Source organism: Equus quagga, chromosome 5 (genome assembly GCF_021613505.1).
Source record: "Equus quagga isolate Etosha38 chromosome 5, UCLA_HA_Equagga_1.0, whole genome shotgun sequence".
In the NCBI taxonomy this organism is placed as follows: domain Eukaryota; kingdom Metazoa; phylum Chordata; class Mammalia; order Perissodactyla; family Equidae; genus Equus; species Equus quagga.
Window position 1 is genome coordinate 31,476,586 of NC_060271.1, and position 21,916 is coordinate 31,498,501.

The 21,916-nt window shown below is 51.0% G+C and overlaps 1 protein-coding gene across 1 annotated transcript in view; it reads left to right on the top strand.

Annotated features, from left to right (window-relative positions):
- The window catches only part of TCEA3 (transcription elongation factor A3), a 32,082-nt gene extending 11,025 nt beyond the window's left edge, over positions 1–21,057 (top strand). Inside the window, exons 5-11 of the mRNA XM_046663400.1 lie at positions 272–334; positions 7,983–8,146; positions 8,296–8,352; positions 11,250–11,404; positions 16,537–16,683; positions 18,361–18,432; positions 20,951–21,057. Of these exons, the coding sequence (XP_046519356.1) occupies positions 272–334; positions 7,983–8,146; positions 8,296–8,352; positions 11,250–11,404; positions 16,537–16,683; positions 18,361–18,432; positions 20,951–20,959 (667 nt within the window). The 3' untranslated portion in view covers positions 20,960–21,057. The remainder of the gene's footprint in view (positions 1–271; positions 335–7,982; positions 8,147–8,295; positions 8,353–11,249; positions 11,405–16,536; positions 16,684–18,360; positions 18,433–20,950) is intronic.
- The last annotated feature ends 859 nt before the right edge of the window (positions 21,058–21,916 follow it).

A 21,916-nucleotide genomic window follows, 5' to 3' on the forward strand; every position in this document is an offset into this window, starting at 1 on the left:
CCAGTAGTACGTGACGTAGCGCATGTAATGTATCTGGTGCGTATTAGGTTTCCTTCCTTGTACTGCTTCACTAGATGCAGGGCAGGTGAGGGTGGCCAGCCAGCACTGCCTGGAGCTTCCTCTCCCGGGCAGCTGTGGTCCAGGTAGGCTCCACCATCCTCACTCCAGCAGGCCTGGCTCCGGGATGCTTTCTCCCCAGCCTCTGAACTCTGTAGATCAGTGCTGATGCTGGCCTACGAGAGAGTCTCACCTCCAGTTTCTCTTCTTTCAGGAGAGACTCTGTGGACTCCAAGTCTTCGGCCACCTCCTCTCCAAAAAGGCCATCGATGGAAAGGTAAAGGAAGCCATGGACTTCTCCATCCCAAAAGTCCTGTTCCATGTGTGTCCCTCTCTCTGCTTTAACGGAGGAAGCCCAAGGCAGGGGAGAGGAGGAAACCTCATACATCATGTTGCCTCCGAGTCCTAGACCCACACAGTAAGACTGTGAGTTCTCTGGTCGATTAGCCGCGTGTGTCATGAGTAAGGCCCAGGAATGGAGGCTCCAGTGTCGTCCTGGTTCTAGACCAGTGGTTCTCAATGAGGTTCATTTAGAAATTTTTGGAGGTATTTTCAGTTGTCACTATGACTTGGGGGGTATTTTGGTCAGCTTGGACCGCTATAGCAAAATATCATAGACTGGGTGGCTTAAACGACAGATGTTTCTTTCTCACAGTTCTGGAGGCTGGAGAGTCCAAGATCAAGGTGCCAGTCAATTCAGTTCCTGGTGAAAGCTTTCTTCCTGGCTTGCAGACAGCCACCTTTTCTCTGTGTCTGCACGGGAGAGAGAGAGGGAGAGACAGAGAGAGGGAGAGACAGAGAGAGGGAGCACTCCAGTCTCTCTTCCTCTTCTTATAAGGACATTAATCCCATCACGGGCCCCCCTCCTCGTGACCTCATCCTGACCTGATTACTTCTCAAAGGCCCCGCCTGCAGGTCCTATCACACTGGGAGTTAGGGCTTCCATTTGGGGAGGACACAGACACTTAGTCTGCAGTGGGAGTGAGGGAGGAGCGCCACAGCATTTGGAAGGCAGTGGCCAGAGACGCTGAATGTCCTGGGATGTGAAGGACAGCCCTGCATAACAAAGGATCGTCCTGTCCCAAAATGAAACACTGACCACTAATCCATTTCTGGGTTTGATGCTGTAATGAAAACATTCGACATTTGTGTAAGGATTTATAACTCCAGGCTCCTCTCCTGACTTTGACTGTGGCCTTGACGTCTCCTGGCTCCATCCCATAATGCATTCTCTTTCTGAAGGTCAGTCGAGCAGAATATGTTTGTCCTTCCAGCAGTTGTGCCATTTCCTGCTGGGTCAGTATTTGGGGTGGGCCACCCAAAGGGACAGAAGCAAGTCCTGTAAATTCACCTTATCCCCTACCCGGAGTGGCTACTGCACTCTCTGCTTCTCTATTTCATCTTTCTCTTCCATGCATGCATGCATCCATCCATCCACCCATGCATTCATTCAGTGAGCACATTTGTTCAACACCTTGCAAACTCAACGTCCTCCGGGGGTCAAGGGCTTGTGCACACACTGGGTGACTAGTGGAGACCATGGCAAACTGGAGAGCACCTGCCCGTCTGAAGGGGGCGCCCACTCCCCAGCCCCAGCGGCTTGTTGCTTTGTAGAAACCAAAGTCCAGCACTCCACGTCTTCCAATTTTTTAAGGAAAGCTGGACATTTAGATTGTCAGAGGACACTCCCAACTTTAAATATTGGCAGCACATTCCTATTTTTCTGAGACACAGTAGAGCAAACAAAGCACATTTGTAGCTAGCCAGTTTGTGACCCCTAAGGCCAGGCAGAGATTTTAGACTCAGATCTCTGCCTTGGTACAGCTAACCACTAGTGTAGAAGCAGACGCGAAAATGCTTGTTTTTTGAAGCTGTAAAACAATGGGAACATAGGAAGAGTGTCTCAGTATGACTTGAGAAGTCACAGGAGATTTCATGGAAGAGAGTGTGTGCTGAGCACTGAAAGCTGAATAGGAGTTTGCCGGTAGACAAGCCAAGAGAGGGCAGAGGGAATATGCGTGCAGATGTGTGGCAGGATGAGCGAGCTTGGTGCTCTGGGAACTGTAGCTGGAGTCCCAGGGAGCAGACCATGAGGGGCATCCCTGTGACAGGGAAGAAGGCTGCTTTTATCAGCTGCCCTTAGGACCCAGCTGTCCGAGTTGGTGCAATTTTTTTTCTCACCGAGCACTTATGCTTGCTTGGCGGTGCAGTAACCAAAATGCCCTCGAGGTGGCGCGCAGGAGCAGCGAGCCTCCAGGTGCTTCTGCTCTGACCTGGGGCGGGAGCGTCTTCTGAGGGCTTGACGGTGTCAGACCACAGGCTGGTGCTGGCGCTGGCACATTCAGGGAACAGAAGGAAGCTGTTGATCAATCCAGACCCCCGCCCCCACTCCAGTGATGCCCTCTCTGCAGTTTGGCACCCTTCCCAATCGTGTGCATTGAAAGCAGAATGAGCATGGCTGCCGGATATGCCACCCAGACACGAATTCCAGCCAGCCAGCCAGCCAGCCAGCCAGCTCCTAGCCAGGAGGAGGGACCCGGACTGGGAGTGCCCTGCCAAGGAGGTGGGGGGAAAATGAAGCAAGCAGCCTAGCCTAGGCCGCATAAGGGGACTCTGGAAAACCCTCTGCCTTTTAGAGACGTGGTGAGATGTGTTGAAAAGAATTTGGGAGGCAGGCGGACCTAGGCTTGTGGTCTGACTCTGCCATTTGCAAGTTCGATAACCTTGAACAAGTTCAACTCTCTGAGCCTCAGTCTGTTGATCTGGAAGGTGGGTATAATTATGACCTCCTCTCAAGGTCACTGTGGGGCTCCAATGAGGTAATGAAATGCTTAGCACTGTTTGTAACCCGTGTGAGTGCTCAATAAATGCCTAGTGCTTGGTAACAATACTCGCACTTAACGTGGTAATCTCTGTAAGTTTCCTAATCCTTCGTTACTGAAATTCTCTTAGATGCTTCAATTTCTCAACAACTCTATAAGATGGGTATTATGGTTATCCCCATCTTACACATGAGAAATCTGAGGCAGCTATAGGTTAAGGAACTTGCCTAAGGTCACATAGCTACAAGGTGGTGGTGTCAGGCTTTGAACCTGGGAGTTTGGCTCTGGAGCCTGGGTTCTTAATTAATATGCCACCTCAGGGTAGGCATTCCCCAAAGGACCAGTTCTCGTTGTTGTTTGTTATTATGACTCCTTCCTAGCAGCTTGCTCCAAGCTCCCCCTGGTGGTTCCCCACAGCTGGGTCCTAGACCTTGAGAGTGTGGTGATGGGGCCCACGGGTCAGTGAGGGGCGGTGCCAGGAAGAATCTGGGACTCCATCCCAGGTGTGGGAGATGGGATGGCCCAGGTCATGGGAGTTGACAGATGCTGGCTCAGAGGAGATCCTTCTCTTAAACTCAGGGAATGGGGCCACTGGCCTTCCAAAGAGGACCTGTCCCCTGCCCAATTCAGCTCTGCCTAGACCCCCTGGATGTGCCTTTCACCTCTTTGTGGCCAGCTCCCTCAACTCATCCTGTGTTCATTCATTCAATGAGGAGTCATCAGGTGCCCACCTAGAACTGTTGCAGGTGCCGGAAGCCAACGGGGTCCCTATACGCTGGAAGCTGTAATCTGGAGATGGAGGCAGACAATGTTTATAAACACATAAACAAGTTAATTATAGACTTGGATCAGTGCTATGAATGAAAGAAATCAGGTCACGTGCTAGAGAGTTACAAGCAGGAACAGTGCACTTGGCCGCGGTGGTCAGGGAAGGCCTCCCTGAGGATGTGATATTGGAGCCGAGGCCTGCCTGGCAGGAAAGCACCCGTCACAGGGAAATCTGGAGGAGAACGAGCCTTCCGGGAGGAGGGACCAGCCAGCGCAAAGGCACTATGCCGAGAGTGACTGGGGTGTTTAAGGAACAGACAGGAGCAGCGAGGGGGAGGGGGCTTCAGTGAACCCTGCCCTAGGGGACTTGGCGTGAGATGAGGTCGGGGCGAGGCAGGGCCAGATGTGCAGGGGCTGGAAGGCCATGTGAGAAGTTGGAGTTTATGCTAAAAACAGCTGGAAGCCATTAGCAGGTCAGAAGCAGGAGAATGCTGGGATCAGCTGTGAGTTTTTGAAAGGGCCCCAAGGCTGCTGTGTGGCAAATTGACGGTAAGGGGGCAAGAGGATGTAGGGCGAGCAGCTTCTGGGCTGTTGTGGCTGTTGTGGGTGAGAGCCTGGGGCAGGGACGGGCTGTGCAGAGACGTTGGTTCTGGTCGCAGGCAGCCCCTTAGACCAGAGTTCATACCGTCCCAGCCTCTCACCCCAGCTTTCCCTCCCGCTGAAATCTGACTCCAGGGAGAGCTGGTTGGAGCTCAGCTTCGCTGTCCCTGTGCCCTGGCTGCCAGGCCACCCAGTTGTCAGGGTTGGGTAGAATCCAGGGTAAGTTCATCTAGAACAGTAAGGTTCAAACTGCATTAACAATTAAATAAAAGCTAGGGAATCCCTCTGGATGAGTTTTTGGGGATTCAAAATGTCAACCTTATGAGAGCCTTCCGTCCCCAGACCACCCCCGCCCCCCTCCCGCCCCCGTGGCAGCACTGAGACAGCTTTGATGAGCCTCAGAGCTCCAGAGAATACAAGAATCCCGGCAGTCCAAGGGTATCTGTGGTGAGAGAGGGCATCCAAGGTCAGGCGAAACAGCAGGGGTTGGAGGACAAAGAGGTCACTGGCAGAATCCACACTGAGGGGTGCTCGGGGGGCTGTTGAATGGGATTCTCTTATAACCTCAGGTTTGTAGCATTGAGAAGCCTGGGCTCTTCAGTCAGCTTCACTCTCAGACACAATTCCTTGGGCCTGAAAGACTGTCAGAAGCCCAGCGTCCTCTACAACCATAGTTCCAGAGCTGCCTGGTGTGGCTGCCCAGGTTGTCCACTGTGCAACTCCAAGGGGTACCCAGGTGACAATGCGAGTGGTGCCCCCTGGATTTAGGAAATGCGTCAGCCTTTTGGGCCCTTCCACGAGGGCTCAGTGTGGGAAGACCCTGGAGTGAAGGAAGGACCCTCATTTCTTCAGCTCCGATGAGTCAGTTTTTCCTAGGAGGCATGAGGGCTGGCTGGCAGATCCTGATGGGTTACTGAAAGATGAGACTGGGGAACAGCCAAGAGATGAAGGCAGTGACATCTTGAGTACTGGGCCCTGTCCCCAAGAGTAGTGCAGAGGCAGCTCTGGAAGGGAGGGAGGTGTGAGACTCTCACAAAGTCACTTCACTTCCCAGGGCTCCATCCCCTCATCTGTAAAATGGGGCTAGTCACGTGTGAGTCTCAGGGTTAGAGAGAGGAACGCATAGCAAACAGTAAGTGGTGGCCTTTGTTATTACCATCCTTCACAAGCCCCAGAGTCTGTCCACATCCTCTCTCTCCAGCTCCCTCACGCTCACGCTCCAGCTGCCCTGAGCCCCCCAACATTGCACATACAAACCATAGACTTCCACGCTTCCAGGCATTTCTGCCAAGAATGCCCGCTCCTCTAGTGCCCAACTCCTACTCCCCATCCCTTGCTGAATTTCTTGGACTGAATTGCACTGTAGTGTGTGACCTGTTTGACCTTTCTTAAGCCCTGGCATCGTGATGCTTGTTGGCACGGGCCGCCTCCGGGATGCGGGAGGACGACGCCTCTTGTGACATCGCCCAGCACTCTCTTCATGAAGACCTGAAAGGGACCACCGCCAGTTGGAGTCTGAGCCTTGACCCGATTTTTTCTGGTTGCATGCATCAGTACTTCATTCTTTTTTTTTTTTTTTTTTTTACTTTTTTTTATTGTGGTCAAATACAAATAGCAAAGTTTTCCATTTTAATCTTTTTTTTCAGTCTGAGAAAAAAGATATTTTATCATTTCAAATGGATTAAGATTTACCAAATATATAAAACAGATTAGTTGTCATTGCATATTTCAGGTTTGATGGCTGCTCTCATTCATTACACTTATTATATAGATTTTTCTATTGCAGTAAAATAGATATAAAATTTACCCACTTTAGCCATTTTTAAGTGCACAGTTCAGTAGTATTAAGGAGTAGTATTAAGGACATTCACATTGTTGTACAACAGTCACCACCACCCGTCTCCAGAAGTCCTTCATCATCCAAACTGAAATTCTGTCCCCATTAAACACTAACTCCGTTCCCCTCTCCCCAGCCCCTGGCAGCTGCCATTCTGCTTTCTGTCTATGAATCTGACTACTGTAGGTACTTCATATAAGTAGAATTGTACAGTTTTTGTCCTTTTGTATCTGGCTTATTTCACTTATAATGTCTTCAAAGTCCATACATGTTGTAGCATGTTTCGGAATTTCATTCCTTTTAATGGCTGAATAATATTCCATTGTATTATATACCACGTTTTGTTTATCCATTCATCTCTCAATGGATACTTGGGTTGCTTCTACCTTTTGCTGGCACTTCCTTGAGAACAGGAGGACAGGAAGCCTGTCTGAGCCATCAACACTGAGTGACCACTCATGCTCGTCAGTGTTAAAAAACAAAAAACAAGAAAAGAGTTTCTCATTATACAAGTTGATATATTCTTCATAGAAGATTTAGAAAATATGTATAAGCAAAAGAAAAAGATTTAAATCTCCTATAATCCCATCTTGGAGAGAGAATTATTATGAACGTGGTGTTGTGGTCCGAATGTTTGTGACCCCCCCCCCCCCCCGGCAAGTTCATGTGTTGCAGCCCCAAACCCCAATGTGACTGTATTTGGAGACAGGGCCTTTATGGAAGAAATTAAGGTTAAATGAGGTCATAAGAGTGGAGCCCTGATCTGATAGGATTAGTGTCCTTAGAAGAAGAGACACCTGAGAGCTCGCTTGCTCTCAAGAACGTGGCCGTCTGCAAGCCCAGAAGAGAGCTCCCACCAGAAACCAAATTGCCCACCACCTTGATCTTGGACTTGCGAGTGTCTAGAAGTATGAAAACTAAGTTTCTGTTGTTAAAGTCTGTGTTCTGGCGGCCCAAGCCAAGACACGTGGTTATCCTTCCAGTCATCCGTGCATCTCTGCATATGTATATTTGTGGTTTTTTAAGCCAAAACCAAAATGGGATTATTCTTAGGAAGTGTTTCATAGGAATTAAGAGCATAGGCGTTGGAATCAGACACACCTGGGTTTGGATCTTAGCAGGGGAACTTTAAGCAGATCTCAGCAGTGTAACTCTCTGTTCCCTCAGCTGGAAATGGGGACAAGGAGAGCCTCTCCCTCCGAGAACTGCTGTAGGATTAAATTAGAAAAAGCTGCTGAAGTGTGGCACAGTGCCTGGACATGGCAAGAGCCCGCTCCCCATCCCGTAACGGTGGTAATCGTTTGAATGGTGATAAATTCACTGCCCACCAGACTGTGAGGTCCTTGAGAGAGGGAGCTTTTCTCACCTGTCTGCTTTCTCCCTTGTCTTTAGCAAAGTACCTGGAGAACAGGTGCCCATCAATATTTATTGAATGAGCAAATGAATGGTTCAGGGAGAGCCTGGGGAGAGAGCAGCTAGCGCGGTGCATGATGAAGGGACTGTCGTCTGGTTACTGGCGTCGTCGTTTCCCTGTTCTGTAACCAGCAGGGTGTGGTGGTTGGTTAAGGGCCTGGTATCGCAGCTCAGCCACCTGGGTTTCAGTTCTGCTTCTACTCGTTTCCAGAGGTGTGACCTGAGTCAAAGTATTTTACATGTATCTTTCTCTAAAATTCGCTTTAAAACGCAACTCTAAAATGAGGGTAAGAATAGTGTCAACCTCATGGGGTTGTTATGAGGATTAAATGAGATGATCCATGTCAGGTGTCTCAAATAGTACCTACCTCACAGGTTTGTTATGAGGCTTAAAGGAGATCATCCATAGAAACATCTAGAATGGTGCTCAATAAATGCTTTATTCGCTTAATGTCAAAATGACCATTACTGATTGTCATCCTCAGATCAAACAGCAGCAAATCAAAAGCGGAGACCCCCAGAACACCCAGCAGCCCCTCGAGCCCCACCTTTGCCCCCTCCGTCTGCCTCCTGGCGCCTTGCTATCTCACGGGGGATTCTGTCCGGGACAAGTGTGTGGAGATGCTCTCAGCGGCCCTGAAGGCGGAGGGTGAGAGGGTCTGGGCCAGGGGTGGGGAGGGAAGGGCTTCCCAAGGGCAGAGGAGCTGCGGTCTTGCTCAGCAGTGGGAGTGCTACAGTGCCCGGTACAAGCAGGCTTCACTGCCAAGGTCATGTCTCTGTTTGCCGAATCTCTTTCAGATGATTACAAGGACTATGGAGTCAACTGTGACAAGATGGCATCAGAAATTGAAGATCATATCCTTGAGTTGTGCTGGGGCTGCGGGTGCTGGGCTGTCAGCAGCAAGTCCCCCTGGTGCCAGGGACCCAGGACAATGAGGGAGGAGGGCAGAGGCTGGGGCCGGCCCCCTGCTGTGCCCCCGAACCGGAATTCTGCATTCTAGCTAACATTTATTAAGTCTCGCACCTGCCGGCCTCTAGCTCAGCTCTTTACGAGCAGCGCCTCATTCAGTGTTGCAGACGGTCCCACATCGTAGGTCCCCCGATTAATCCCATTGTACAGGTGAGGTAACTGAGGCTCCGAGAGGTTAAGTCACTTGCCAAAGCTCGTACAGCAAATAATAGTGGCAGAGTTGGCATCTGAACCCAGAAAATGTGACTCCGGAACCTGAAGGCCCAACTGCTGTGCCAGACAGGCGGTGTCACAACGTGCCTGGGTTGTGACATCAAGTGTCAGAGCAGACAGAGAGGACAGCATTTCTCCTGCACAGCCTTTCCCTCTCTTCCATCCTCTGAAGATAACAGCTCCCCTTTTTGACCCCTGAATATGTACCAGGCACTGTGATGGGCAAATGACACTTCCTACCTCTGTTAGCTCTCACAACAGTCTCTGTGAGGCAGGGGCTGGTGTTTCCATGTTGCGGATGAGGAAACTGAGGCTCAGGAACCACTGGTTGTCAGAGCTGGCCTGAAACCTTGGTCCTTGGATTCCGTGCCCTGAGCTCTTTCCATGTGCCCCCTTCTCCCACTATCTGAAAGGGGCCTTATAGACGGCGGGGTGGGAGGGTGACCACCTGTGTGATATGGGCCCATTGCACCAAAAGATTTTTGTCTTGGGGAAAATACTCCCTCCGCACAGTGCCCACTGGATGAAGGCATGGAATTTCTTTTACCGGAGGCAAAGCTTTGCATGTCAGAGTGACGTGAAGGGACGAGGACAGAATCCCCAAGGGATAGGGGGTCTGATGTCACAGCAAGGTGTGAGTGACCCTTTGGAGGCCTCTGGGCTCTGTCTGGGGAGCTCAACTGGATCTGCTGGGGAGGGGTGGGGGCCCCTCTGCAGACAGCAAACTTGCCTGCCTGAGGCTCACCCTAATATCCTCCAGCACATCTCCTGGGAGTTTCCCTCCGCCGTCATTAAATTATTAACCGGTGTGTCTTGAGCTGTCCAACTCCTCACCAGGTACATTTTCATAATTTCCAATTAATTCAGGAACACAGAGCACAAGGTGTCAGAACTATCACGAGCTTCATCTTTGTTTTCTCCAGAACAGTTGTCCCTCCAAGGAGTCCGTTCCACCTTCAAGTATGAAACAAAGGTGGATGATCCGGTGCTCAGTTCCACTCGCAGTCCACTCGCAGCCTGCCTTCCTTCCTTCCCCCTCCCCTGGAGGAGAGGAGATCAAAGCTGCATCAACCCTTTCTCTCTTTGTTCTGACGTGGTGGGAGGTCACGGGGAGGGTAAGTTTGGGGGCTCGAATGCTCTGTGTCCAGAAAAGGTCTGTCCTCTTTGGAGCGACCCTGGACTAACACGGCAGCCGTGGGGCTCGCATGCGCCCCTCTGAGGGGTCGGTGACCCCGGGTCCTCGCTCCGCCCAGTCCTCCCCTGTGATCTCAGGAAATGGAGACACAGTCAGGAAGAGGCGGATGGACACACTGCAGCCCTCTGTCCCCACCTGCCAAGCGGATACACGCCACCCGGAATCCCAAATACAGATTTTTAAACAAACTTTTTGACTTTCAAATACATTATGGCATATTCCTTCTTTTCACATTTTTATTGTACAAACGTTAAAACAACAATAACAGAAAAAATAAATAACACCGTATTCCCTCCCACCACTTCTAGCCAGTCAGCTATTTCCAGTTTTCGTATTCCCTGCAGTCTCTTTCTCGAATATGGTTTTTCCCAGCAAAGGCTTTGTCTTCCTGATTCTGTTTGGCTCAGGAGCCCAAGAAATCGCGGCTGTGTGCCCTGAGCTCCTCCAGAGGATGGAGAAGGGAGGCGGGGGTGGGAGGCCTGTCTGGGATGCAGTGTCTGCACAGAGGACTCACTGTGGTTGGTGGCCAGGGGTGACTTCCTGCTGGGGGAGTGGAGAGAGCATTACTGTTAGGAGGGCATCTGGCTTCCAGCCCCGTCTCTGCCGGGAATTTGCCCTGTGACCTTGAGTGAGGGCCTGCACCCTTTTTAAGCCTCAGCTTCCTCATCTGGTAATGAGAGAAGTACCTGACCAGCCATTCCCAAAGTGGGTTCCATGGGATGGTAGTAGGTAGTAGGGAAATGGGGCGGCAGGTTCTATGCTCTGATATATTGGGAACACCAGATTAAACAAAACTCAACCATTTCTTTATTGCAATACTTCTTAGAGCCTTAAACATGTGGTTCCTAATCTTATGCTTTCCTCTGATGACTGGACTCATAACCTCCAGAGGCCCTTCCAAACTAGAGGTCATCTTCGTCATTGTCGTCATCTCAGCAGCCCTTGATTTTGAGCACTGGATATGTCCCAGACACCACCCTCGTGCATCATGTGGCTTAGCTCACTGAACCTCATTACAGCCCTATATTTTATACACAAGGAAACTGAGGCACAAAGAGGTCATGTGACCCATGTGAGATCACACAAGAGTCACAGACAAACCCAGGATGCCCATTCGTGGGGTCCCTGACACCACAGTGCTTGCTACCACCTGAGCTCACCATGGAGGCTGTTTCCTGTCCCTGATACATGGCTGACCCCAAATGTCCAAATGAGATTCCCCACTTGGGGAATCAGAGGTCACAAAGGTGCCCGGCCCCTGTGCAAGTCCAAGGAGAGGAAGAGATGGCCCTGGGGCTCCTTGGGCTTCTGGGAGAGGCTCCCCATCCTTCTCTGCCCTTCTGCGCATGGCTGGCTGGCCCTTGACCATGTCACATATCTACCAGGAGCTCAAGAGCACAGACATGAAGTACCGGAATCGCGTACGCAGCCGAATCAGCAACCTCAAGGACCCCAGGAACCCCGGCCTGAGGCGGAACGTGCTCAGCGGGGCCATCTCCGCTGGGCTCATTGCCAAGATGACGGCAGAGGTGAGGGCCGGGGCATGACCTCTGCATGGGCGGACAAGAGGCCAGGCCCTTCCAGCTTTGTCCCAGTCTGAGAGCCAGTGGCTTGTGACTCAGTGCAGATAAGCCAGAGGGCTCTTTCAGCCAGACCATCGCAACTCCCCATCCCTCGGGCTCCTGGCCCATCTGGAGAGTGAGCACAGCCGATCTGTATTGGGCACTGTGCTGAGTGCTACAGGGACATTGCCGGTTCTATCTTCACACCAGCTGAGGTAGAAATGTTTATTATCCCCCCTTTACAGATGGGAATACAGAGGCTCAGATGAGGGAGCTGGTTTGCCCCTGCCCACAGCTAGAAAATGTCAAGACCAGGAAACAAGCTGTCTGCCCCAGAGCCCCACTCTCCCCTGCTTTGTGATCTGCCTTTCTCTTCTGCCTTGTCGCCCAGCTCTGTGGCCGAGCCAGGATAGGAGTCCCTGTCTCCGTGGAGCACAGGGTGAGGGGGAGACACACGTGTTTACAAAGATGTATAATCAGAGGTGGTGCCATGATGGAGCCACCGTGGAACTTCCAGGAGGGAAGGACTGACCCAGCTCGAAGGGGATAGTACGGGAAGGAAGAGGGAGCAAGCCCGTTTGAGGAGGTATAGTGCAGTGGTTAGAAGCTCAGAGGCTGTGCCACACTGCCTGAGTTTGAATTCTGCCCCTGCCACTTAGCTGTGTGATCTCAGACAAGCTCCTTAACCTCTCTGCGCCTCAGTTTCTCATCTGTAAAATGGGAATGATAATAGCTATCTCACGAAGGATTGAACGAGTTAATACGTGTGACGTGTTTGGAAGGTGAATACATGTGGAGCCCTCCCCAGAACTGGTACATGATAGGCTCATTTGCTGACCGTTGCGTGCAGCCTTCAGCACCATGCTATGAAAGGGGGAAATTATCCCCATTTTATGGGTGAGAAGACTGAGGCCACACACAATTAGTAAGTGGCCGACGAGAGTTTGAACCCAGAGCTGTTTACTTGAGAGCGCACACCTTGAAAATGCCTTTTGCACGCCATCAGGTGCAAGTGGCCCTTTCCTGCCAGAGCTCACGGAGGGGTTCCCGCACGCACCTGGAGGCCCAGGAAAGAGGGCAAACGCAGCGGGTCCTGGGATCTGGGTGTGCCTCAGGGAGCCTGGGACCCTCTGTAACTGCTGGCCACGCTGGGCCTCTGTGTGTCTGTGGTGTGTGTGGTGGGGGAGTATGATATGTGTGTGTGTGGTGTTTAGTGTGTGTGATGTGTGCGTATTTAGTGTGTGTGGGGGGGGTGTGCTATCTAGGGTATGTACGTACATTTTTCTGAGGAGAGAGTTCACTGCTTTCCTCAAACACCTGAAGCAAGAGTGAGCCCTGGCTTTAGGAGAAAATGGGGAACTTGGCACAGGTGGACCCGGGTTATCTTTCTGCTTAATTTAAAATATCTGACCTTTTTAGGCAACTAGTGTCATATGCCCAGAGTTACAAATTGCAGCCTGGCCTTACAGGGAATTCTCCTTCCCTGCATGGTGAAGCTGTGACTTTTACGGAAACCCAGGCTTGTGTTTCCTTCTCTCTGTCCCCACTCTGTGGCTCTGGGGTCCCTCTGCTTCTCTTTGTGTGTGTGTCACGGCAATGCTATCAAGAGACTGTCTTACAAGGAATTCCAGAGACGTTGGGAAACCAGGCCCTGGAGAAGCAAGAGCAAGATGTAGACAGAGGTTTGAGCCAAACACAGCACATTCCCAGAAGCTGGAGGTCGGAATGGAGCTGGGCGTCTGGATTAGGACAAAGACAGGCCCCAGAAGTCCCAGCAAAGCAACTGCGAAAGCCAGACGTGGGCGAAGTCAGGCCCCATCTGAGGACTGTTCACTGGGACAGGACAAGAGAATCGAGTGACCAACCCAGGCCCAAGAAGAGGCTGACCAGGCCAAGGGGAGCAAGCCAGGAACTTGCCAGGCCCTCCACAGGGACTGCCAGGGCCAGCCCTCAGGGACCCGGCCTCCCCAGCAACCCAGGCAACGGATGCCGAGACCTTCATCCTCGGGTCATCTTTTACCCCAGGCAGCAAGTTTCTATAAGAAATGTAGGACCATTTTTCCTCCAATAAGAAAAATAACAGCTTGGGTTTGGGCTACTTGCTGTGCTGTGGCTCAGAGGACAGGGAGCCCCCAGCAGGGAGAGCATGGGACGGCGGATGCCCGTGTGGGTGGACATCCCTCTCTGCATCCTCATTCTCCCTGGCTCCCTTCTTGTGTCTCTTTCCTAGTCCACCTCATTCCCTCATTCTTCTCTTTTTTCCTCTCTACCTGGATGTATCAAAGAATGTCACAGATTCTGAGATTTCCTTTAGAGCTGTCGAGTGGACACACTGTCAGCCCCGCAAGAAGAGGATTTTGTCTGTTCATGGTTCATCCCGCATTGAGACCAGTGCCTGGCATGTCATAAGTGCTCAACAAATATTTATCAGATTCACATTTGGGGCCCTTCTCTAACCGTGGATACAACGTGAGGCCAGTGTCATCTCCTACCCTTATTTTCCTCATTTTCTACATCACTTACTTTATGTGTCTTAATACTGCCTGCTTCCAGAGGAGGCAGGGCAAGATAGGTAAATGAACTGGTGAGTGAGTGGGTAGGTTTTTCTGTTCTCTGTTTCTTAGCTGGCACACAAGACTCTCTTTCCACAATCCTACCCCACACATGTCTCCCACACTCCTCACCTTGAAACTACCCCAAATACCCACCCCCAAATATGTTATTCTTGTCCTCCGATCTTTTGTGTGTGTGTGTGTGTGTGTGTGTGAAGAAGCTTGGCCCTGAGGTAACATCTGTGCCAGTCTTCCTCCATTTTGTTTGTGGGATGCTGCCACAGCATAGCTGATGAGTGGTGTGTAGGTCTGTGCCCAGGATCTGAACCCGTGAACTCTGGGCCGCTGAAGCGGAGGGTATGAACTTAACCACTACACCACGGAGGAGCCGGCCCTGCTCTGGTCCTTTGTGTCTCCTATTCTCTTTGTCTGGAATGTGCCATCCCCCTTGGGAAGTCCTGCTTATCTTTCAAGACTAGTGAAGGTGTCAGCTTCTTTCATGAGCCTTCCCTGTCCCCAAGCAGTTAGCCAGGTACTCTAGGCTCCCCCTGCACTTTGTAAACTTTTGCTTTAGCACTTTATCTTGCAATCTTGTGTAAATGCCTGGCTGCTCTGCCAGATTAGCATTACTGGGAACAGGAACCAAATCTTTATGTCTGGATCTTTAGGGTTTAGAGGGCGGGGTGTGCTGCAGCCGGCTCCTGCCAGCTCGAGCGATGAGTCTGTGTAGCTGTTGCCAACTCTGCATTCAGTTACAATACATCAGTACCTTGAAATTGGCCATGGTTGGAGTATCTACACCATGGAAATTGGTAAATGCTACAAATCAGGTACCCCTATAACCAAAGTTGGTTTACCAGCACACGAATGCAGTTAAAGGCATGCAATAAATTGACATCGGATACATTTTCAATGAATGGATGCATTATGCTCTAGAAAGTCCCCCCAAGTTAAAGTCAGCTGCTTGTTTATGTGGCCTCTCCTTGATTGGCTTTTCTATATAGCCCTGCCATTGGTTAGGATCTCGTCCTTGAATTTAACACAGTAGGATTTTTTTTTTTTAAGATTTTATTTTTTCCTTTTTCTCCCCAAAGCCCCCCGGTACATAGCTGTATATTTTTAGTTGTGGGTCCTTCTAGTTGTGGCATGTGGGACACCGCCTCAGCATGGTTTGATGAGCGGTGCCATGTCCGCACCCAGGATCCAAACCGGAGAAATCCTGGGCCGCCAATCGGAGCACAGGAAGTTAACCACTCAGGTGCGGAGCCGGCCCCGTGTAGGACTTAAACGTTAGTGTGTGCCAGAGTAACTTGGGGCACTAGTAAGAATGCACATTCCTGGGCCTGCCTTTAGAGTTTTAGATTCATAAGAATCTACCTTTTATCAAGAAGCCCAAGTGGTTATAACGCAGTGGTCAGCACACTAAAATCATTTATCCTTTGTGCCAACTCTGTTCTCCATGGTTTAAGGGGTCAGGATAGATAGCAACAATGAGAATGTTTAGCCAGTACCAAATCCTCATTTTTTTTTTTTTAAAGATTTTATTTTTTCCTTTTTCTCCCCAAAGCCCCCCGGTACATAGTTGTATATTCTTCATTGTGGGTCCTTCTAGTTGTGGCATGTGGGACGCTGCCTCAGCGTGGTTTGATGAGCAGTGCCATGTCCGCGCCCAGGATTCGAACCAACGAAACACTGGGCCGCCTGCAGCGGAGCACACGAACTTAACCACTCAGCCACAGGGCCAGCGGCCCAAATCCTCATTTTAACCTTAGCCATCCTCCTTCCCCCCAAACCAACCCCAACTAGAGCTCTCCCCAGTTTGAGTGTCCCAGCTCTCTGCTGTCCTCTTGCAGAGGTTTGAGGGGAGTCAAATGGCCAGGAAGATGGATAAAGCAGGGAAGGACCTGGATAACACAGACACTGAGTGTCTGCAGTGAGCTGAGGGGAGACAGGAGGCTGTTCTGTAGGAACTTATGGAAAAAGACACTCTCTGATGCTTTCACAGGTGAGCCGTGAGCTCTGCGAACCCAGGAGCTTCAGCTCCTGCTTGGGTTGGGGGTAGCAGCAGTGTGTCATGGAGAGTTGAGACCAAGGTTTCCACCAGGCAGAATGGACTGGGCAGTGATCACAGCTCAGACAGGCACTGGGTCAAGTCCAGGCTGGAAGGATAGGGGAACATCACAGATCGGGTGGTCAGTATTGAAGTCAGCTCAAGCAGGAAGGTTCAGGCAGGCACCCAGGTCCTGGCAGGCAGGCCAGGCACCAGATCTGAGCAAATATACACAAGAGTGTTGATCTTGGAGTGGAAGCTGTTTGCCTTCTGCTCTCCTGTACACGCCCTGCCGTGCTTGGCCAAGTCAGAGCCCCCAGGTTTGACCTTCACCTGGAGATGGAATGGGGAACTCTTGTATAGCCAGTCCTCCCTCCAGCTCCTTGTACTCAATCTAACACATTCCCCACTCCTCTGTTCAGCCTCTCTAGAAACTGGGTGTAGGGCAAGGGTTATGGGGCTCCCTGGCCCTAAAGGGCAGACTCGTTTCTCTCCAGGAAATGGCCAGTGATGAGCTGAGGGAGTTGAGGAATGCCATGACCCAGGAGGCCATCCGTGAGCACCAGATGGCCAAGACAGGCGGCACCACCACTGACCTCTTCCAGTGCAGCAAATGCAAGAAGAAGAACTGTACCTATAACCAGGTATGAGGGAGGAGGCCACGGGGGCCTGGATGCGGAGACCCAGGGAGAGCTGAGGGAAGAGCCAGAGGGGAGGAAGGGCTAACAGCCAGGCTCCAGACAGAGGGCGCGTCTTGATACACCAACATGGTGCCCCTGTGGCTTGTAGGATGTGTTCTCCTGCACGTACGGTCACCCAGATTTGTGTCTATGAGGCTTGGCGAGGGTGTGCTGGCCTGCTCTGAAGCAAAACTAAGAGGAACCAGAGTAACAGGGCGCAGAACTCCATAGAGCCATGGAAGGTTGGAAGAGAACCTAGCAATATAAAAGCTCCCACATTTTACACACTGGGAAGCTGAGGCCCAGACAAGAAACAGGCTTTGCAGCTTTGCCCAAGGTGTCAAGGATGGTCAGTGGCAGAGATTGTAATAAACGCAGATCCAGACCTTTCTGCCTGCAGCACAGCCAACGTGGTCGGTAAAGCCTGAGGTATTTAGCCTCAGTTCTAAGGGTGAAGAGTATTGCCTCAAAGTAGGGAGGCACAGAAGGCTGTGGAGGTCCCTTCTCTGAAAGGCTTAAACCAGAGAACTGACTCCAGTTTCTGAGGTGCACACATTATGCCCTTGGGGCACCAATATTCTTGAATTCTAATTAGTGCCTAGTCTTTCTGGAACTCTATTCATTCCCCCATCTGCTGGGAAGCGAGATTTATGAAGAGCACCTTGCCCGGGGGGATGTGCGGCTCCAGCAGAAATACAGTCAGCCTTGCCATTCAGGGGGACGCCCTCGGAGAATTCTGACTCCAGAATTTGGAGATGTTTGCACAAGCTCCTGCTCCCTTCCAAGCACGTTTTCACGTGGAGTGATGTGTTTCCCACACATCGTCTCCCACCAGGAGTAAACTGTCCATTAGCAGAGTTTTCTCTGCACAGAGAAACCCCAATATTACCCCTCCTCAGGTGTCCTTGTTCCCCAGTGACAAGGCTGTGCTAAGCTGTGTCCTCCTGTCTGACCGCTGGGCTCACTCAGCTGGGGGACTCCCTCCCACTCCACGGAATCCCGGGTGACATCCCTCATGGCTGTGTGTCAGCAAAGTAACAACTCGCTACATGTCATGGCCATCCAGGGTTGGCTGTAGAAAATCAGAACAGCCATGGTTAAATCTGGAAGTGCCAGGGGTTTCCTGCACCTGAATGGTTTGGTGACGGGCATGAGAAACTGGAAAACGTAATGTTAACTAGTCCCAATGATCTTCAGATCCCTTTTCCTCCCTGGGCCTCAATTCTTCCAGCTGCAAAATAAGAAACAAACTAGATGATCTCTAAGGGGGTTTCCAGCTCACAAGTTCTGATCAGTGAGGCACATCCAACAGGGTGTGTTCAGAGCAGGGTCAGGAACCTCCTGCAGGAGATGAATCTTGAGGCAAGAGAAGAGAGATGAGGTCAGAGGATCAACAAGAGTGAGAATGCAAAGGTCAGGCGGGGCCAGTGAGATCCTGGAAGTGAGCTGATGGACCTGTGAGAGGAGGGGAAAGTACACCTGATGGAGTTCTCAGTGATAAGGGTATTGCCAAAGGGGGTGGGAATAACAATGCCAAGCTCTGGGATTTGGACCTACTACCACAGACAGTGGGAGCCATGGCAGGTCCTAGAGCAGGGGAGTGACATCATGAGCGATTCTCGTGCTCTCTCTGTCTCTCAGGTGCAGACGCGAAGTGCTGATGAGCCCATGACTACCTTCGTCTTATGCAATGAATGTGGCAATCGCTGGAAGGTCTGTATCTTTCTCCCTCTCCTGTCATTCACAGATGCTGCCTCACATAAGGAGGAGCATATCCACGGCCCAGAAGGGGCCTCATACATGGGGGGCTGCGCCAGCCTGTGCAGAGTGGGTCTGCAGAGCTGGAGAGAGTGGTGGGTTGCTGTTGAGGAGGTGGGGAGAGAGTGCATGTGTGTGTGTTTTGTTTTGGAAGGCACCCAGCAAGGGTGGGGGCAGCAGCCCACATTTTATCACAGGATGGGCAGGTCTGTCATTTGAGCACAGATGCAATCAGCCGCCCGCCCGAGATCCACAGAGGGGAAGAAAAACAACGGCACTCGGCATCTGGACCACACCCCTTTGCAAAGCACTTTCACAGATGATATTTCCTTTAAACCTGGCCACAACTGGGATGGGAGGAAGGCTGAGCCCCATCAGAGGGGCGTGGCCCCCAAATGCTCCCAGGTCGTCCTCCCCTCCCAAGCCAGCTCTGGAAAAGCCTTACATTACCCAAGGCTGTAACCCAGGCTGCCCCAGCTCCTGCAAAGGCCGAGGTTTTGTTTTCAGGCATGGGAGCCACGCAAAGACTCCTCCCAGAGGGCTCCTTCCTGCCACGTCTTCTGAAAAAACTGAGTGTGGTCATGTGATTACTGTCAGTTGCCAGTGCCATCTGGCCTGCATGTGCACGCACCGTGTGATGTCTGAGCCACCAGGCAGGCTGCAGGTGCTCCAAAAGTTCCAAGGTACTTAGCAAGGAGCCCAAGACTGAGCATGGGACGGGGCGTCAGGAGCCCTGGTTTCATGTCTCCGCTCTGCCCTACTCGTTCGTTGTGTGACCCGGAGCATGTCACTCACCTCCCTGAGCAAAACGGTGATAATGCCTTTCCCCTATGGTTGACGTGAACATTATTACAAATGCACACACACTTTGCAGACATCTATGAGAAGCATTCCTTACAGTATTACTCTCACTTGTCACACAAGGACGCTGGGCTACCGAAATGCTTAACGAGCATAAAGTCACATAGTTTGGACTTTATAGTTTGAAAGACAGTGCGCCAAATTCCTGATCAATCTGAGTTTTTTACAACCTTACTAAGAGCCTTGATACCCCTGGGGCCTCATTAGAACTGCCGTACTTTTTAAGGTAAAAGTCAGATGATTATGTATTTTTCCTTTATTCACTCATTGAGCACTTAGAGATGAGGCCAGCATAGTGATGTAGTGGTTTGGAGCATGGACTTTGGCATCAGGTCCAAATCCTAACTTTGTCACTTACAGAGTGACTTAGCTAAGTGATCTGAACCCTCTAGACCTGATTTCCTCATCTATAAAATGGGAGGATTAATATCTAGCCCACAGAGCTGTTTCGAGGATTAGAGCAGGCAGTATACACAAAGCATTAACGGGGCCTCTGATCGCTCATATGGCATCTTTGTCAAATTAGAAAAAGGTTTCCCAGCCTCCAGGTAGACACCGTCTTGCACCAGGGTACAGAGCTTGGCACACAGAGCAGGGACTAAGTTTCAGCCTCAACTTGCCCCTTTGGCCAGGCTCTCTTGTGCAGTGAACAACCTGTCAACTATACAAAAAAGCCCTGAGCACGTATATACGTAGAAACTACTGTTCTTACTATTCTGAGTTTGTCACCTACTAGTATTATGGGAGCTTGGGCAAGTCACTTAACCTAAGTTGCTTCTTTACCAGTGAAAATGGGAGTGATACAGTGCCTGTCTCATCAGGTGACTGCGAGGATGAAATGAGTTAATACACACTAATGCTGCCTAGCCTAGAAGTGCTCAGTAAATGGTGGCTCTTGTGATTGGGGCACAAGGACAGTCTGCATGTTCCCAACCCAGCTCCTCCTCCCTGATTCCTATTAGTGAGAGAGGCAGGGCCCACTGGAGGTGGCAGCTGCACAGCTTCTGACAACATTTTCAGGTAGCGTCCATTGCCACGTTGGGAGGTCTAAAGTCCACCAAGTCATTAGTAATAATGACAGTGAATTTTTTTTTTTTGAGGAAGATTAGCCCTGAGCTAACATCTGCTGCCAATCCTCCTCTTCTTGCTGAGGAAGACTGGCCCTGAGCTAACATCCGTGCCCATCTTCCTCTACTTTCTATGTAGGATGCCTGCCACTGCATGGCTTTTGCCAAGCAGTGCCACGTCCACACCCGGGATCCGAACTGGTGAACCCCGGGCCGCCGAAGCGGAACATGCACACTTAACCGCTGCGCCACCGGGCCGGCCCCCACAGTGATATTTTTGACCATGAATTGAGAGCCCACCACATGCCCAGCACCGAATTTTCATTCATTGATTACCTGATCCCCTTGCCCTGGCCAGCATTATGATCCCATCTTACAGATGAGTGATTTGCTCAAGGTCACACAGCCAATAATGGCAGAGGTGGGACCTTGACTCCAGTCTGTGTGGCTCCAGACTCTACCTTCTTCTTCCTGTGCCCTTCCCCTAGCCTCCTTGGGTGACACAGGGAAAGCTCTAAAATGTTGTCGCCTTTTTGGTTTTGTAGTTCTGCTGACAGAACCGCCAGCCAGGATTTCAGTGAACAAGGTGAGGAAGAATAAAGAGAAAGCACTAAGCCGTTGTAACTGGAGAAAAAATAAAAATCAAAACGAAGAAAAATGCTGAACTCTGCATGGGGCATTAGGGACCAGAGGGAGAATTCTTTTGCAAATTAATAATCAGATATTAATAATGCTGGGTTAAATGGGGGAGCCTAGTTGGGGTATGACGCTAAGAATCTGTGTTGACAAACCTCTTGTAGCAACTCAGAGACTGCAGAGCCTCATAGCTGAGGTGTCGTGATCTTTGACAGTGGCCTGGCAGACCTTTGCGTCCCTTCCCTCACATCCGAACCTCTCAGCCTTCTCTGAATTGAAAAATACTAGACCACACAGATCTCACCCCACCCCACTGCAGTCACAGGTGCAGAACAGGTGACACACGGTTTGGCTCAGGCAGGTATGACTTCCACGCCATGTAGAAAGATTTCTTCCCTGCTCCTCATCTCTTCCCAAACTCTCTGTGCTCTTCCCTGTTCCCAGCTGGCTTTGGGGGCCTCTGATGACTTCAGACGCGGTCCCTTTTGGCAGGGAACTGATCGTCTTGAGCCGAGCCTTTCTGAGTGATGAGTACAGTGGTGCCCCCGAGTTCCACGGCCCCTGGGAGGTCCTGAGCCTCAGCACCTGCCCAGGCGCTGGCAGCGCATTCCTTATGGCCCCATCTGTGGCCTGAGCTGCAGAGGAAGCCTGCAGGGCACAAAGGGCCTTGTTGTGCTTCTCCCCTGATGACATAAACTTGCATTTTGAGCTGATAGGAACTTTAGGCAAAACTGGAACCTTCTGCAAAAGCCTTGGGAGCAGGTCTGGTGGGCCTATCCTGGGTCTCAGTCTCTGACTTTCCCAGCCTTCCAGCAGCCTCTGGATTCTTTGTTTCCTAAAATGGCTGAAGCACAGGAGCCTGTGCACCCCTGGGG